Below are 16,307 nucleotides of genomic sequence, written 5' to 3'. Positions count from 1 at the left end.
GAAAGCATTTAACAAAGTCTCTTGAGGTGTTCTTGTGGAAAAGATGGAGAAATATAAGCCATTACTTAGATGCACAACCATAGCTAAATCTCTTAACCTCTCTGAGCTCAGACCTCTCACATTTAAGTGGGAATAATAATACTTGTAATATCTACTTCTCAGGGTTGCTGTTAGAATCAAATGATATTCGTTCATTCAAAAAAATATTTACTAAGTACCTACAATGTGCCAAGAACTGGAAATACACACAAAAAATAACCTATCCTTAAGAGGATTCATTTTTGTCTTTGTATTCCCAGTACACTTAACAGTGTACACAGAAGGGACTTAATAAATGCTTATTAATTAACTGCTTGATGGGTGATAAATCGGTAAGCATCCAGAGGAAGACAGGGGGGTCTATGGTATCAAGGACACAGTAAAGGGGTGGGCTTTGACAAGAAAAGCTACCTCTTCCACAAAGAATCAATAGGCCAGCAATCACTTATTAAATGCCTTCTATGTTCCAGAAACTGTACTAGATGCTGAGGATAGAAATAAAAGAGAGACCACTCCTGTCCTCAAGGAACATATATTCTACTAGAACAAAGATTTGGAATGATATAGAAGAGTTTTTGTTAATATGTCAGGCACTGATTTTGTTGTTCAGTTGTTCAGATGTCTGACTTTGTGACCCTATGGAACACAGCATGCCAGGCTCTTCTGTCCTCCATTGTCCCCTGAAGTCTAAGTTCATGTTCATTGCTTCCATGACACTATTTCTCCATTTCATCCTCTGCTGTGAACTTTTCCTTTTGCCTTCAATTTTCCCCAATATCGGGGTCTTTTCCAATGAGTCCTATTTTCTCATTTTGTGGCCAAAGTATTTAAACTTCAGTATTTACCTTCCAGTGAATACTCTGAATTAATTTCTTTAGTATTGACTGATTTGATCTCCTAGCTGTCCAAGGGACTCTCAGAAGTCTTCTCTAGCACCATAATTCAAAAGCATCAATTCTGTGGCACTCAGTTTTCCTTATAGTACAAATCTCACAGCCATACATTGCTACTAGAAAAACTGTAACTTTAGTTATACCAACTTTTTTCCCAAGGTGATATCTCTACTTTTTTACTATGCTGTCCAGATTTGCCACACCCTTTCTTCAAAGAAGCAAAAATCTTTTAATTTCATGGCTACAGTTAACCATCAACAGTGATCTTTGAGCCCAAGAATATAAAACTTGATACTGCTTCCATTTCTTCTCCATCTGCCAGGAAGTGATGGGACCAGTGACCAAGATCTTGGGTTTTTTTTATGTTAAGCTTCAAGCCAGATTTTCACTTCCTCAGTTCAGGGGCCATGAGAACTCCCAGATCAGATGCTTTATGGAGAGGTGAGGGGTCCTCTTCTCACAGGCTTGGCTGGTTTCCCCCTCTCCACCTACTCCCAGGTCACAGTAAGGGAGACACCAATTGGCCAGAAAACTAGAAACCTGGAATGTTCCAAATATAGAAGTTTCTAGATTTTGGTGGCGGGGAGGGGAAGGGAAAAGATGGGAAAAATGGAAGACAAAGAAAGAAAAGGCTAGAAGAAACAAAGAGTTTTACCAGACTACATGAACATAGCAAGCACTTTGTAAAGTCTTCCAACACTATATGAAGATCGCCAATTGACAAGGAAATAACAATACTTCACTTTTATACAGCATTTTGCAGTTTACAGAATGCTTTAGAAACATTAGGCACAGAGCATGGTCCAGCATGTTGGAATGGAAGTCTGAGGGCCTACGTTCCAAATCTCAGCTCTGCTGCTTGGAACCTCTGTGACTCCTGGGAAGATACTCTTTGGGTTTCAGCCTCCTCTAACACAAAGCAAGGCAAAAACAACTAGATGGCCTCAAAAGTCCCTTTCAGCTCTCAATCTGTTAGCATATCATTTGATCCTTATAACCCTATGAGGCAGGTAGGGCAAATATTATCCCCATCTCACAGTTTAAGAAATTGATGTTCTGTCAATGACTTTCCCAAGGTCACACTGCCCATGGTGACAGAGTTGAGACTTGAACCCAAATGGTCTCCCTCCAAATCCAGTGTTCTTTTAACTCAATTACAGGGTAAGCAGATACTACACATCCAGCACTGGCAGGGGCTACAGAATGGACCCTGTGAAGGTTATGTCTTGAAAAGGATATTCACTTCAAAGGGATACATTCACTTGGAGATCATTTCTTAGTAACTAAAGTGATGTGAGATTCAAATAGTCGTTGTCCTAAACTGTGGTGAACTTCATCGGTGAGAAACTCCAGGCAATTCTTTCCAATCCCAGGGGTTTTTTGGTTTGGGTTTTTTTTTTTTTACCCAAATGTCCTTTTCTAAGATTGAACACAGGGAATGAAAAGAAGATGCAGTGGGCCCTGACCTAAAAGCAAAGTCACAGAGCCACGGTTTGTCAGATGGGGGAGACCTTAGGACATAGAATATCACAGCCAGAAGGGACCTTCAAACATATAGCACAGAATGTTAGAGACAGGAGGGACTTTAGAACTCAGAGAAAGGATAATAACAAATTATTGGAGAGATCCCAGACCTTTCCCAAAAATTTACCCCACTTACACTATATTACCTAGATGGAGTTGTTGTCTTACCTTGCAAAAAATTCAATCTAAAGTGAATTCTGGGAGTGGCTAGGTGGCTCAGTGAATAGAGGACTAGCCCTGGAGTCAGGAGGACCTGAGTTCAAATTTGGCCTCAGATACTTAACACTTACTAGCCAAGTGACCTTGGGCAAGTCTCTTAACTCCAATTGCCCCTCAAAAAGAAAAAAGCAAAAATAAAACAACTAAAAAAATAAAATAAAGTGAATTCTGGTCTACTGTGTTCCACTCAGGCAGGTTTAGGAAAGGTGGATGATCCTTTGTCTAGATTGCCCAAGTCTGGGGGTAATCCAGAACTAAATGAGGTGATCAAAGTCACAGTCCCTCAGCCCTTCATTGGAATAGGTCCACCTCTCATTATAATATTCATTCCCTCTCATTATTTGTTAACCAAAGTCAATTTCCACCCTTAGAAACATCCATTCTTTCAAGGGAATATACGCATTGAGTGGGTCTTTGGCATTCGAGAGTGTCACTGACCCTTTTTATTAATTCTATGCTAGCACAATTAATAAAATAATTACCCAGAAATTATTTCTCTCAAAACTTTTTATATGTCACATAGAACTTGTTAGCTCCCCCCCCCCACACACACACACAAAATCCACCCCTCCTGTAATTTCCAGATTGTTGGTGAAGGTACCACTATCCTTTCCACCAGGTTCCTAACCTCAATTAATTACATTCTTTACCCTACACTCTCACAACCCCATAAACCCACTCAGTAGCCAAATCTTGTTTCTATCTCTACAAAACATCTCTTATGAATCTTCCATTCTCCACTCACTCAGCAACTACTCAACAGGGGCCCTCCTCACTTCTCTCCTAGACTAAAATGGTCTCCCTACCTCAAGTTTTTTCCCACTTCAATCCATCCTCCATGAAGCTGCCAAAGTGGTTTTCCCAAAGCACAGGTCTGACGATGTCACTCCCCTACTCAATATTAATTTCAGTAGCTATTACCTCTAGGATCAAATATAAATACCTCCATTTGATATTTACAGCTCTTCCCAGTCTGGTCACCTTTTGCAGAAAGCCTTCCTCTCTCCCCAACTACTCATTACTAGCTTCTCTTCCCTTCTGCATGTTTCTACCTATTTATGCATACGGTATGTCGTTTCCTCCATTAGAATGTAAGTCTTTATGGACAGAGGCTACTTCTGCCTTTTCTTTGTATCCCCAGCACTTGTCATGGTTCCTGGCATAAGATGAGAACTTAATGAATGCTTGTGGATTAGCTGATTAGGTAGATAGGACAAGTATGATTATCCATGTCCAACAGGTGGAGAAACAAGAGCTAACAGGTTAGGTGACTTCCCCAAGGCTATCTGGCTAGCAAGTCAGAATCACTAAACAGCAGAGCTAGAAAAGATCACAGAGATCATTAGCTTTAAGGGTTTTAGATGCCATCTAGGCCAGTCTGCTCGTTTTACAGATTAAGGTACTGAGGCTCAGGGAAGTTAAGAGATTTACCCAAGGTTACATCAGTAGTAAGCAGCAGATCTGTATTTGGAACCCAGATCCTATAACTTAAAAGATAATGTTCTTTTCACTCTTTCTCAACATTTTTTTTTTTTAGCGCAAGTAGTTTTTCTTAATGTTAAAATATTTTTATACTACCACATTATAGCAATTATGATATTGTTATGTTTTTAAATGACAAAAACTGCAATGAATTCAGTAATGTTTTAAAATGAAGATGCACTTTAAATACAACAGTATCTGGCGGCCAGGTAGCACAGTGAGTAAGAGCACTGGCTCCACTGTCGGGATGACATGTGGATTGAATCCGGGCTCAGACACTTATTACCCAACCAGAAACACCTGGCTGTGTAACCTTGAGCAAGTTACTTAACCCCAATTGCTTTAAAAAAAAATACAACAGTATATTTTTGGTGGTACAGGCTTATAATCTAATTTGAAAAATAGTAATATATCAATATTAGGAAAACTCTAAGCATAAATGACCCATATTAGCAACAAAAAAAAAATCATACAATTATCTCAATAGATGCAGAAAGAGCTTTTGACAAAATACAACATCCATTTCTATTTAAAAAAAAAACACTAGAAAGCACAGGAATAAATGGAGCTTTTCTTAAAATAAGTAACTGTCTAGAACCGAGAGCAAGGATTTTCTGCAATGGGGATAAACTAGAAGCCTTTAAAAAGATCAGGGGTAAAGCAAGGATGTTCATTTATCATCATTATTATTCAGTACTGTACCAGAAATGCTAACTATAGCAACAAGACAAGAAAAATAAATTGAAGGAATAAATTGAGGTAATGAGAAAACAAAATGATCACTTTCTGAATATGATATGATGGTTTACTTAGAGAATCCTAGAGAGTCAACTTAAAAAAGTAGGTGAAACAATATAAAATTATAGGATACAAAATAAACCCACACAAATTATCAGCATTTCTATCTATGTATTACCACCAACAAAACACAGCAGAAAGAGATAGAATGGGAAATTCCATTTAAAATAAATGCAGACAGTATAAAATATTTTAGAAACTACCTGCCAAGACACAGGAACTATATAAACACAATTATAAAACATTTCACACAAAGACAGATCTAAATAAATGAAGAACTATTAATTGCTCATGAACAGGCCAAATAAATATAATAGAAATAGCAATGCTACCTAAATTAATTTATTTATTCAGTACCATACTAATCAAACCACTAATGAATTACTTCATAGAGCTAGAAAAAAATAGTAACAAATTTCATCTAGAGGAACAAAAGGTCAAGAACATCAAGGGAATCAATGGGAAAAAAAATGCACAAGAAGGAGCCTAGCAGTACCAGATATCAAACTATACTACAGAGTGGCAATCACAAAATTTTTATATTGGATAAGAAAAGAGTGACTGATCAATGGATTAGATTAGACACACAATATAACAAAGCAAATCAACACAATAACCTAGTGCTTAATAAACCAAAGATCCATGTTTTTAGGTCAAAAACTATTTGAGAAAAACTGCTGGTAAAACTGGAAAGAAGTCCAGCAGAAACTGGGCATAGATCAACAACTCACACTGTAATATCTAATATATAGTACCAAAATAAGTTCAAAATTGGTACATGATTTAGATATAAAAGATGTTATCATAAGCAAATTAGGGGAACATGGAAGAAATTACCTGTCAGATCTATAGATGTGGGAAAAATTCATAACCAAACAAGAAATACTGAGGTCCATGGGAGACAAAATGGATACTTACATAAAATTTTAAAGTTTTTGCACAAACAAAACTGATGTGTGTGTGTGTGGGGGGGTGATGGGTGTTACAGGGACTCCAATGACCAGAGTCCTGAGTGGGCACAGGCACAGTCTTGAAGGAATTCACTAGGCCCAAGCAATCTTTTGAGTCAGTATTGTAAAAGTTTATTGTTATGCTATACAGAGGGCAGGAGGTTTTAGGGAACCTGCAAACTTAAAGAAGTCATAGGTATAGTTTTTAAGGAGTTACAACAGTAAATCAGTGGTCAACTATGCTAACTAGGTGGGTAAGGGTGGGATTAGGGAGGATTTAAGGAGTGGTCAGTGCTTAAAGGGACATGCACTTTTAATATCAACTGCTCAGGCAGTATTGCCCATTTCACTGGGAAACAGCCCAAGGGAGGGCTACCTGGAGGTGTGGTTTTAGACCAGAAACATCACTAAGTCAGCTAGCGGTCAGGGATGACTGAGAAGTGCCTAGTCTGCAAACATCAGTGTTATGTTTGACAAGATGGATGTTGAGAAGCAAGGCTAACAGACTCAGTATGTGTATAACTGGCTAAGGAGTTAACTTACAGATAGCGCATTGAAGGATTCATAGGTGTAGCTGGCCACTATACTAAGGGGAGATAAACAGTTCATGAATTGTTGCTAGGCAGAGTGCTGGCAGGGGGAAGGGGCAGACTTAATGTTCTGAGGCTGGGGGGCAGGGTGAATGTGATTTTACCAACTGGTTTTACAAATTGATTTTACAAACTGATGTTACAAACACAGACATCACAAGCACACCATCAAAACCAATCCAATCAAAATTAGAAGGAAAGCAGGAAATTGGGGGGAAACTTTGTAGCGAGTTTCTCTGATAAGGTCTCATTTCTTAAATGTGTAGAGAGTTGAGCTAAATGTAAAGAAATTAAAGCTATTCTCTAATTACTAAATGGTCAAAGAATATGAACAGGCAGTTTTCAGAGGAAGAAATCAAAGCTTTCGAAAGTCATATGGAAAAATGCTCTAAATTTCTAATTAGAAGAATACAAAGTAAAACAATTCTAACCCACCCACCTCACACCCATTAGATTGACTAAGATCACAGAAAAGGAAAATGACAAATGCTAGAAGGGATGGGGGGGCGGGGCGGGAGGGAAGGTATACTAATGTACTGCTGGTGGAGTTATGAAGCAGTCCAACAATTCCAGGGAAAACAATTTGGAACTGTCCTACGGCCTGTAATACCGAATACCCTTTGACCCAGAAATCCTGGTCTATAATCCAAGGAGATCAAAGACAAAGGAAAGGAGCCCTCATGTACAAAAAAAAATATTAATAGCAACTTTTTTGCGTAATAAAAGAATTGGTAACTGAAGGGGTCCACGTCAACTGGTGAATGACTGAACAAGCTATGGTATAGGATTGGAATGGAATACTACAGTTCTGTAAAAAATGATAAAGGGGATGGTTTCAGAAAAACTTTGGAAGACATATATGAACTGATGCAAGGTAAAGTGAGCAGAACCAGAACAATGTACATAGTAACAGCAACATTATAAAAATTGTGAAAGACTTAGTAACTATGATCAATACAATGATCATGATGAAAAATGTTATGCACCACCAGATAGAGAACTGATGGACTCAGAATTCAGATTAACATTTTTTTTTTACACAGAACATAGCTAACATGGAAATGTTTTGTGTGACTTCATATATTGATTGGTATCATATTTCTTACTATCTCAATGGGTACATAGGGGGTAGATGGAGGTAGAGAATTTGTAACTGAAAAAAAAAAGTAATATATGTGTGTGTGTGTGAGTGTGCGCGCCGCAGCTTTTATTATTTATAGAAGGTATGTCTCTGAGTCACTTGATGATCTAGCTACTGCTGTTTTATAGCTTTGAGAGTCTGGCTGAAATAATGAAAGCTTCAACCTCAGATTCCATGTCCAGCTTGTTTCTGAATTTAGATTTTAGCAACATTTGCAGAAAATCCACTCTCACAATTATATGTGGGAAAAGGCATCATGTACTTCCCAGATTTATCAGATTACTCACTTCCAGGAAATGAATTTTGGCAAATTCGAAAAGGTTTTAAAAGGCCAGAAAAAAGCTCCCTCTCCCCCCCATCAAGCACAAATGAATCACTGAGAATAAATCCACTGAGCCAAAAATAGTTGACATTTATGTCACCTCAAGGTTTATGAAGCATTATTACAGAAATAATCTCATTTGAGCTTTAAAAACAGCCCTGTATGGCAGGTACTTCAGGTATTATAACCCTACCTTTACACATTAGGAAACTGAGGCATAGAAAAATAAAGAAATATTCTCATGATCAACCAGCCAGTGTTCCTCCAAGTCTAGCCTTCTCCATGATACTAATCTACCATACAGGGTGGGTGGCATAAATGTCAAGCTATTTTTGGCTCAGTGGATTTATATTCTCAGTGATTCATTTGTATCTGGTAAGAAAAAAAAAACACACCAAAAACTTGATTTTTGGAAAGGAAAAAAAAATCATCAAATGACTCAGTCAATATACCTCCTATAGACAATAAAAACCTTACACATGTATGTATTATTAATTTAATTTTGTTACAAATTCTCTCTACCCATTGAGATGGTAAGAAATATGATATTCTCAGTGATTCATTTGTGCCTCATAGGCCTTTTGGAACCTTCTCTTTTACCCAGATTCACTTCCTGGAAGTGAGTAATCTGATAAATCTGGGAAGCACCTGATGCCTTTTCCCCATATTATGTGCTTTGAATACAAAATGGAATTTTATTGTTTGATTCTGTGGGTGACAAAGAACCACTGGAATTAAAACAGGGGTTCTTTACCTTTTTTGTGTCTTGGACACCTTTGATAGCCTGGTGACACCTATGAACCCCTTCGCAGAATGCTTTTAAAGGCACAAGATTGCAAAAGAAATAAACTATATTATTATATTAAGTTATCAAAATTCTTGTAAAAAAATCAAGTTCACAAACTCAAGGTCAAGGACCCCTGGCTGGTTCTATTTCTTTTATATAAAATGGGCAACTTGAGACCTAGGGAGGACAAGTGACTAGTTTAAGTTGAGTTTCAGTGAGTCACTTGGATTAAGATCCAGTTCTTCTGACACCCCTTCCCCCCCCCCCCCCCCAGCATGGCACATACTGAGCATGATGGTCTGATCTGACACCCCAGGGCCCAGGGCTTTGGGGAAGCAGTGGCAGTGTAGAAAATCGGCTGGATTTGTAGTCATCAGTTCATAAACCTAGAGCTATAAAGAATGGACCATGGAGTCCAACCCCCTCATCGTACAGATGCGGAACTGAAAGCTGGGAGAAAGTTTAGTCACTTGCCAGTCACACAGCGAGTCAAATCTGAGTCAGGATTGGAACTCGGGTCTTTCTGACTCCAAGTGCCGCACTCTTTTCACTGAACCACTTAACAGTTGAGCAAGCTGGTAGTTATAGTCACACTAGCAGCCCATGTATGACCCGGGCAAGTCACCCCCAGACTGTGGGCATTTTCACACGCTGTTTCCAGTGCCTGGAATGCTCTCCCTCCGCATCTCCACTTCTTGGTCTCCTTCAAGTCCCCGCTAAAATGCCAACTTCTAGAAAAAGCCCTTCCCAGTCCTGCTTAATGTGGGTGCCTTCGCTCTACAACCCCCCTCTCACTGACCCCCTCTATACTTCATTGTTCGCTTGCTGTCTCCCCCATTAGACTGGGAGCTCCTTGAGGGCAGAGGTCTGTCCTTTGACTCTTTATAGCTCCAGTACTTAGCATGGCCCAGGCATGTAGCCGCTATTTAATAAATGCTAATTGCCTGGACCTCAGTCTCCTCAACTGTAAAATGAGTAGAACTAGATGATGTAGCGCGTACGCACACACACAAACATACACACACCCTCTACCCCTCACCCCTTCCCGCACCTCCGTTTTCAGCCCCTCCCCCACCTCCACCCCAGGCACGGTCCAGAGAGTTGGGACGATTGCGTCGGTAACTACTTGGTCCAGCGTGCGACACAGACGAAATAAAGCAGGAGTGAAAAGGCCAAGGTCTTCTGTGGCGCAGAGGGTATATCAATCTCCCCGGGGCTCCCCAGGGCTCCCCAGCCGCCCTGGGCGCTGCCCAGCGCCCCCTACCGCTCCCTACCCGAGAAGGCCTTACAGACCACCCCCAGAAGAAACTGACAACAAAACTCCGCCTCAATCCGCCCAACCCGAAAGGTGATCCAGAATCCAAGCTTCTGATTGGCTCCTTATCGCTCTCTTGCTCCCAGAGATCGCCGGGAAATGGAGTTCTCTGGTGGCCGAAGGCGGGCGGGGCAGGGATAAGCGAATCGAGAGTGATTAGCCACTTGTTATTGGCCAACGGCCGGTGACGTTGAAAGAGCCTAGCCTATCCAAAGGTTCCTCACTTCTCTCTTATAGCTGTTGAGAGGGGAGTGAGAAGGGGGAGCTGCTTTGCATGCTGGGAAGCATAGTTCAGCAAAGATCACCAACCCTAGCCCCGCAACCACCACAGGTTCGTCGGTAGGAACTACAATTCCCAAATAACCCCTCTCTTTCCTGGTTCATTCGAGTAGCGCCCCCGCTTCCTCCTAACACTTCCGGGATTCTTAGTCTGCGTGGCTGCGTCTCTAACGGAGAACTTCATTTCCCAGAGGTCCTTGCGCGCGGCGAGATCTTCCAGGCTCCTCCCCACCGTCGGGCGCCATTTTGTTCTGCCTACGGCAGGCCTAAGATGGCGGCGGGGGAGAGGGTGAAGGTTGCTGGGCTCTAGTCTGCCCGCCGCCGATTTCAGCTGGGCTGGACTCGGCTTGGCTCGGCCCTGCCCCGGCCCCGCGCGGCCGATGGGCGGGGAGCGGCGCGCGCCATGGATCTGCGCACGGCCGTGTACAATGCTGCGCGCGACGGCAAGCTGCAGCTGCTGCAGAAGCTGCTGAGCGGCCGCAGCCGGGAAGAGCTGGATGAGCTGACCGGGGAGCCAGCGGCTGGGGCGGCGGGGGGCCCGGCCGCCGGGGGCACCCCGCTGCTCATCGCCGCCCGCTACGGCCACCTGGATGTAGTGGAGTACCTGGTGGACCGCTGCGGCGCCAGCGTGGAGGCTGGCGGCTCGGTGCACTTCGACGGGGAGACCATCGAGGGCGCACCACCGCTGTGGGCCGCCTCAGCGGCTGGGCACCTGGGTGTGGTACAGAGCTTGCTGCGGCGCGGCGCCTCGGTGAACCGCACCACGCGCACTAACTCCACGCCGCTGCGTGCAGCCTGCTTCGACGGGCACCTGGACGTGGTGCGCTACCTGGTGGGCGAGCACCAGGCCGACCTGGAGGTGGCCAACCGGCACGGGCATACTTGCCTCATGATCTCCTGCTACAAGGGCCACTGCGAGATCGCGCGCTACCTGCTGGAGCAGGGCGCGCAGGTGAACCGGCGCAGCGCCAAGGGCAACACGGCGCTGCACGACTGTGCTGAGTCCGGGAGCCTGGAGATCCTGCAGCTGCTCCTGGGCTGCAAGGCGCGCATGGAGCGGGACGGCTACGGCATGACCCCGCTGCTGGCCGCCAGCGTCACCGGCCATACCAACATCGTGGAATACCTCATCCAGGAGCAGCCCACCCCAGAGGTCCAAGTGCAGCCGCAGCCGGAGGAGGAGGCCGCCGTGCCCAGCACCAGCCGCGGCCCGGAGGAGGCCCAGTCACCAGAGCCTTATGAGAGCTGCTGCCCCACAAGCCGAGAAGCCGCTGTGGAGGCCTTGGAGTTGCTGGGGGCCACATTCGTGGACAAAAAGAGGGACCTACTGGGTGCTCTCAAGTATTGGAGGAGGGCCATGGAGCTACGGCACCAGGGTGGTGAGTATCTGCCCAAGCCCGAGCCTCAGCAGCTAGTCCTGGCCTATGACTATTCCAAGGAAGTGAACACCGCGGAAGAACTGGAAGCCCTCATTACCGACCCTGATGAGATGAGGATGCAGGCCTTGTTGATCCGGGAGCGCATCCTGGGCCCTTCCCATCCAGACACTTCCTACTACATCCGCTACAGAGGCGCGGTGTATGCAGACTCGGGCAACTTTGAAAGGTGCATCCACTTGTGGAAGTACGCCCTAGACATGCAGCAGAGCAACCTGGAGCCTCTGAGCCCCATGACAGCTAGCAGCTTCCTCTCTTTTGCAGAACTCTTCTCCTATGTGCTGCAAGACCGCACCACTAAGGGCAGCCTGGGTACCCAGATTGGCTTCGCCGACCTCATGGGTGTGCTCAGTAAAGGAGTTCGAGAAGTAGAGAGGGCACTGCAGCATCCCAAAGACCCTGGTGACTCTTCCCAGTTCACCAAAGCCCTAGCTATCATTCTCCACCTAATCTATCTTTTGGAAAAAGTGGAATGTACCCCAGAACAAGAGCACCTCAAACGTCAGACTGTCTACAGGCTTCTCAAATGCAGCCCCCGGGGCAAGAATGGCTTCACCCCTTTGCATATGGCCGTGGACAAGGACACGACTGCTGTGGGCCGCTACCCAGTGGGCAAGTTCCCTTCTCTGCACGTGGTAAATGTGCTGTTAGAATGTGGGGCTGACCCAGACAGCAGGGACTTTGACAACAACACCCCATTGCACATAGCTGCCCAAAACAACTGCCCCCTGATCATGAGTGCCCTGATGGAGGCTGGTGCCCACATGGATGCAACTAATGCCTTCAAGAAAACCGCCTACGAGCTGCTGGATGAAAAGCTGCTCAGCAAGAGCACCATGCAGCCCTTCAACTACATTACCCTCCAGTGCCTTGCAGCCCGTGCCCTAGACAAGCACAAGGTCCCGTACAAGGGTTTCATCCCCGAAGAACTGGAGGCTTTCATTGAACTGCACTGACTGGGGGGAGGTCCCCCTCACCACCCCTCCTTGCTCAGTCATCCTCAGCGGAGAGGGAGGTACCAGGGCTTTGTAGCACCTTCCCAGATGGTGTGGGATGGCTTCTGGTAAAACGTGCCTCAGGGGCGGGGTCTAGAGCTTCCATATTCCCCATTGACTTCTCCTTTGAATGAGAAATCCGGAGTTAGTACACCATAAAGGCCTTCAGGGAAGTGCACCAGGAGAGCTACCTTCCCTCACTCAGTTCTTTCAGGAGTTCTGTCTTTTCCTGTCCTCCCACGAGCTAGGAGGCTTTCATTGATCTTACCCTAGGGGCAGAGGGTTGGAAGCCATTGCCTTCCTAACCTACTGGAACGAGGAGATAAAGCCGAAGGTGGTGTACTCCCCTCTTTCCCATTGGATGCCGATGAACTCAGCTGTCAGGGCTCTTGAGTAGCCGTCTCCTGACTGATGGGTCACAGCAGCGCAGTTTTGCAATTTAAGAAGCAAGGCAGTTTCTCTTCCAGTTTGTCTCCAACTACTCTGTGGTGTCCTGGTTACCATGGAGTGGGTGTCAGCTGGAGCCCAGTAGAACTGACCACCACTTTACACAGCTTTCAGTTGATTTGGTTTTTATTTTCCTGGTGGCCAGATGGCAAGTGTTGTGCAGAAGTCCTAAGATTTTGCTGCCTGTTTGTGAAGCTGGGTTTCTGTGCTTCCCTCCACCCCCACTGACAGATCCCTTTAGTTTAAAGCAGTATTAGTCCCTGGGACAGGCAATGCAGGCCAAAATGGTATGTGAAGACTTGTGTGTGCTTTACATTTAAGATGAAAGTCTGTGGCTGCAGTCCATAAAGCTCTATAGACATTTCCATTTTTAAAACCTCATTCTACTCTTTGCACGTGGGCCTCCCAATTTCTCCACTCTCAGTAGGAGAGCCCCTAACTCTTTTGCTTAGAAACCATGAACCAGCGCTATTTAGAGGAGCTGTGCTCAACACCAGTTCTCTGGTACAGGAATAGCCACCAAAGCTACATTTTCATGTTAAAGCCAGAGAACGTTTCCTACCTAGTGTCACAGTCTTCATGCGTATTTTGTCATTTAAATGATACACTGGGGGCTGCAGTTGTTTTTAAAGCCATCTTCCAGAGCTGATTCCGAAAACAAGGTCCCATGTAGGGCAACAGTTTAATAAAGCAAATGCAATTAGAATGTGGGTATAGGCCATCAGTGACAGGCTTTAAACTCGAGTTTGCAGAAATCTGCTTTCCCATAGCCCATGGTTAAGTGCTGGCCAAGAGCAGGTGGTCTTGGAAAATGTGCTGTCATGAGTTTTTTCTCAGGAGAAATGACTGATTACAGAGGCTTTGGCAGGCAGTAAGGAGATTATTGGCCTAGCCAAAGTGAAAGTCTAGCAGAAAAGGTTAAACAGCTGTCCCCCTTAATTTTGGGAGAAAGTCAGGCTCAGGAGAGTGAAGTTTTGACACTAATCCACTTACTGCATATGCTAAAAGCCACCATTAGATTAGTGTTTGCAGGCCACAAAAGACCAGGATGCTTATAATCTGATGCCCTGCCCCTTTAAGCAAACCAGGTCTGTCATTTAGTTTTGCAGTGTTAAACTATAAATTGATTTATTTATAAGACAGCTAAACTTCTATCAAGGTGGAAAATGCAGTTAATGTTCTCACTGGAATGCAGAATAAACTAAAAAAAATAAGCTTGTTTCATGTGTGAGCCTAAGCTCCTATATTTAAGTAATTAAAAAGAAAAGGCACTAGACTGACTTGCCTGGGAATTGGTGATTGCTGGTTTGTGTGGCAAAGGGGGCTGGCGGGGTGGGTGAATGGGTTGGATAGGGGAGGGGGATTCTGCCCATTCTAGCTCGGCCTTGGATTTCAGGATTAAGACCCCCCTGGACTGCATGGTGGTACATATCATATAAATAACTGGACAGGAAGTCTGGTTGTGAAAAGATTTCTTTTGTCCCTTTGGACTTTGTAATTCATGGGTTAATGGAATCTCAAGGCTTCAAAGAACCTCAGAAACTTAACCCAACCCTTCCCCCCTCCACTTAGGGTAAATGTCCTGCAAATTAGCAGTAGACCCCAACTTTTAACATGGGCTGAGTCCAGGTAGGAAGATTAGTTCCGATGAAAAACAGTTTAGGGAAGTGTCTTGTGCAGGCAGTTGTCCTGCTCCTGACAGGCTGGGGAAATATTTTTGGACTACCGGATTTCACCTACTGGATCTACAATTCTCCAATGTTGACTTCTGTCCTGAAAGAAAAGGTATCTAGCATGTGCCTGGATCTCAGGGGAAGGAGCTTCCTTTTTGATGAACTCTAAAGGGAAGCCTGCCTAATGACTATTCCAGGAGCACTGTCTCCCTGGAAAGAATGCACACTGGGGAGAAAGTAAATCCCTTTCCCCACATCATGCCTCTTCACCAGCTTAAGTTGGGAGCCTTAAACTTGTTGATTTATCCTATTTTTGAACAAATTGATGTGGTAGTTTTTTTTTCTAAATTAGCCATTCTGTAAGTTTTGTTTAATTCCGAAAATTAGATCCTAGCCCTTCTACAGTTACTAATATCCATAACTCTTCTCACTGTGATAGAGGCCATAAGATTGTGAGGATATGTGGCCCAATACCTAAATATTAAGATGGGGTTCTGCTGTAGCTTCCTGGTTTCATGCGCCTAGCACTATTGAGTGTTAAAAGAGCCAGCACTGTTACTGTGTAAATTCCATGCTGCCATATCCTGTTCCTTGAAAGAACTATAAAGCAGTAACCTTAGTGTACACCACTTTGACTACAAAAGAAAAAAAAAGAGGTTGCTTATATTAAGATTTCTCCAAACAAATATTTCCCAGAAGGAAAAACAAAAAGACCTAATTAACCTAGAGAGTTATACTTCACCAACCTAAAAGTTGCAACTGCTCCAGATTGGTTAACAACCTTCCTTTGCATGTCTTCCCAACCCCTCAAAGTCCAGTTTGGCTTGAGAAAAGAGCAGATACTGGATGGATTTCTTTTTCCCACTCCACATGCTGTCTCGCTGAATTCATGGCAGGGATTCTCTCAAGGACCCAAGTGCTGGGACAAAAAAGACCCTTGAGATTTTGTTGAAGCCCAAGCCTCAAAAGGCTTCACTTTTGTTGTTTTCCTCACCTGTAAAATGAGGATAATACTATCCTACCTCACAGGGATGTTGTGTGGCATTCAAGATTGTAAAGTGCTTTTGACTTTAAAAAATGACAAAACCTTATTTGATTCTAAGTACTTTTATTTCTCAAGAAGTAACCTTCGAAAAGTTGTGTGTACCTTTTTTTAAAGTGTGTGCATTAAAGAATTATGGAATATGCTATATGCTTGAACCTATGGTAGCCATGGCTGAAAGGGTGGGAATTCTTTATGTAAATTTAGGGTCCTAGAGTAACAGCTACATGACTCGGTGGATGTACTTTTTGTGTTAGTATGAAATCCAAAAAGTATGGAATAGAAACAGTCAGAGACCCGTCAGTGCTGCAACAGCATTCTACCTACCAAACTACAAAGTGGGTTACACAGGGAATCAAGTCATGTGTAAAGGGA

The 16,307-nt window shown here is 43.9% G+C and overlaps 1 protein-coding gene across 1 annotated transcript; it reads left to right on the top strand.

The window, feature by feature from the left end:
* The first annotated feature begins 10,564 nt into the window (after window positions 1–10,564).
* On the top strand, window positions 10,565–15,978 carry FEM1A (fem-1 homolog A). The gene has a single exon (XM_069086787.1). It carries the CDS (start codon window positions 10,743–10,745, stop codon window positions 12,729–12,731), a length of 1,989 nt encoding a protein of 662 aa, XP_068942888.1. The 5' UTR covers window positions 10,565–10,742; the 3' UTR covers window positions 12,732–15,978.
* Window positions 15,979–16,307: the final 329 nt, after the last annotated feature.

Source organism: Petaurus breviceps, unplaced genomic scaffold (genome assembly GCF_028583685.1).
Source record: "Petaurus breviceps papuanus isolate PSGF00001 unplaced genomic scaffold, PetGlider_PUasm1.0 180, whole genome shotgun sequence".
Lineage (NCBI taxonomy): Eukaryota > Metazoa > Chordata > Mammalia > Diprotodontia > Petauridae > Petaurus > Petaurus breviceps.
The sequence above is the reverse complement of the archived record's forward strand: the minus strand, read 5'-3'. Positions and strand labels throughout refer to the sequence as shown.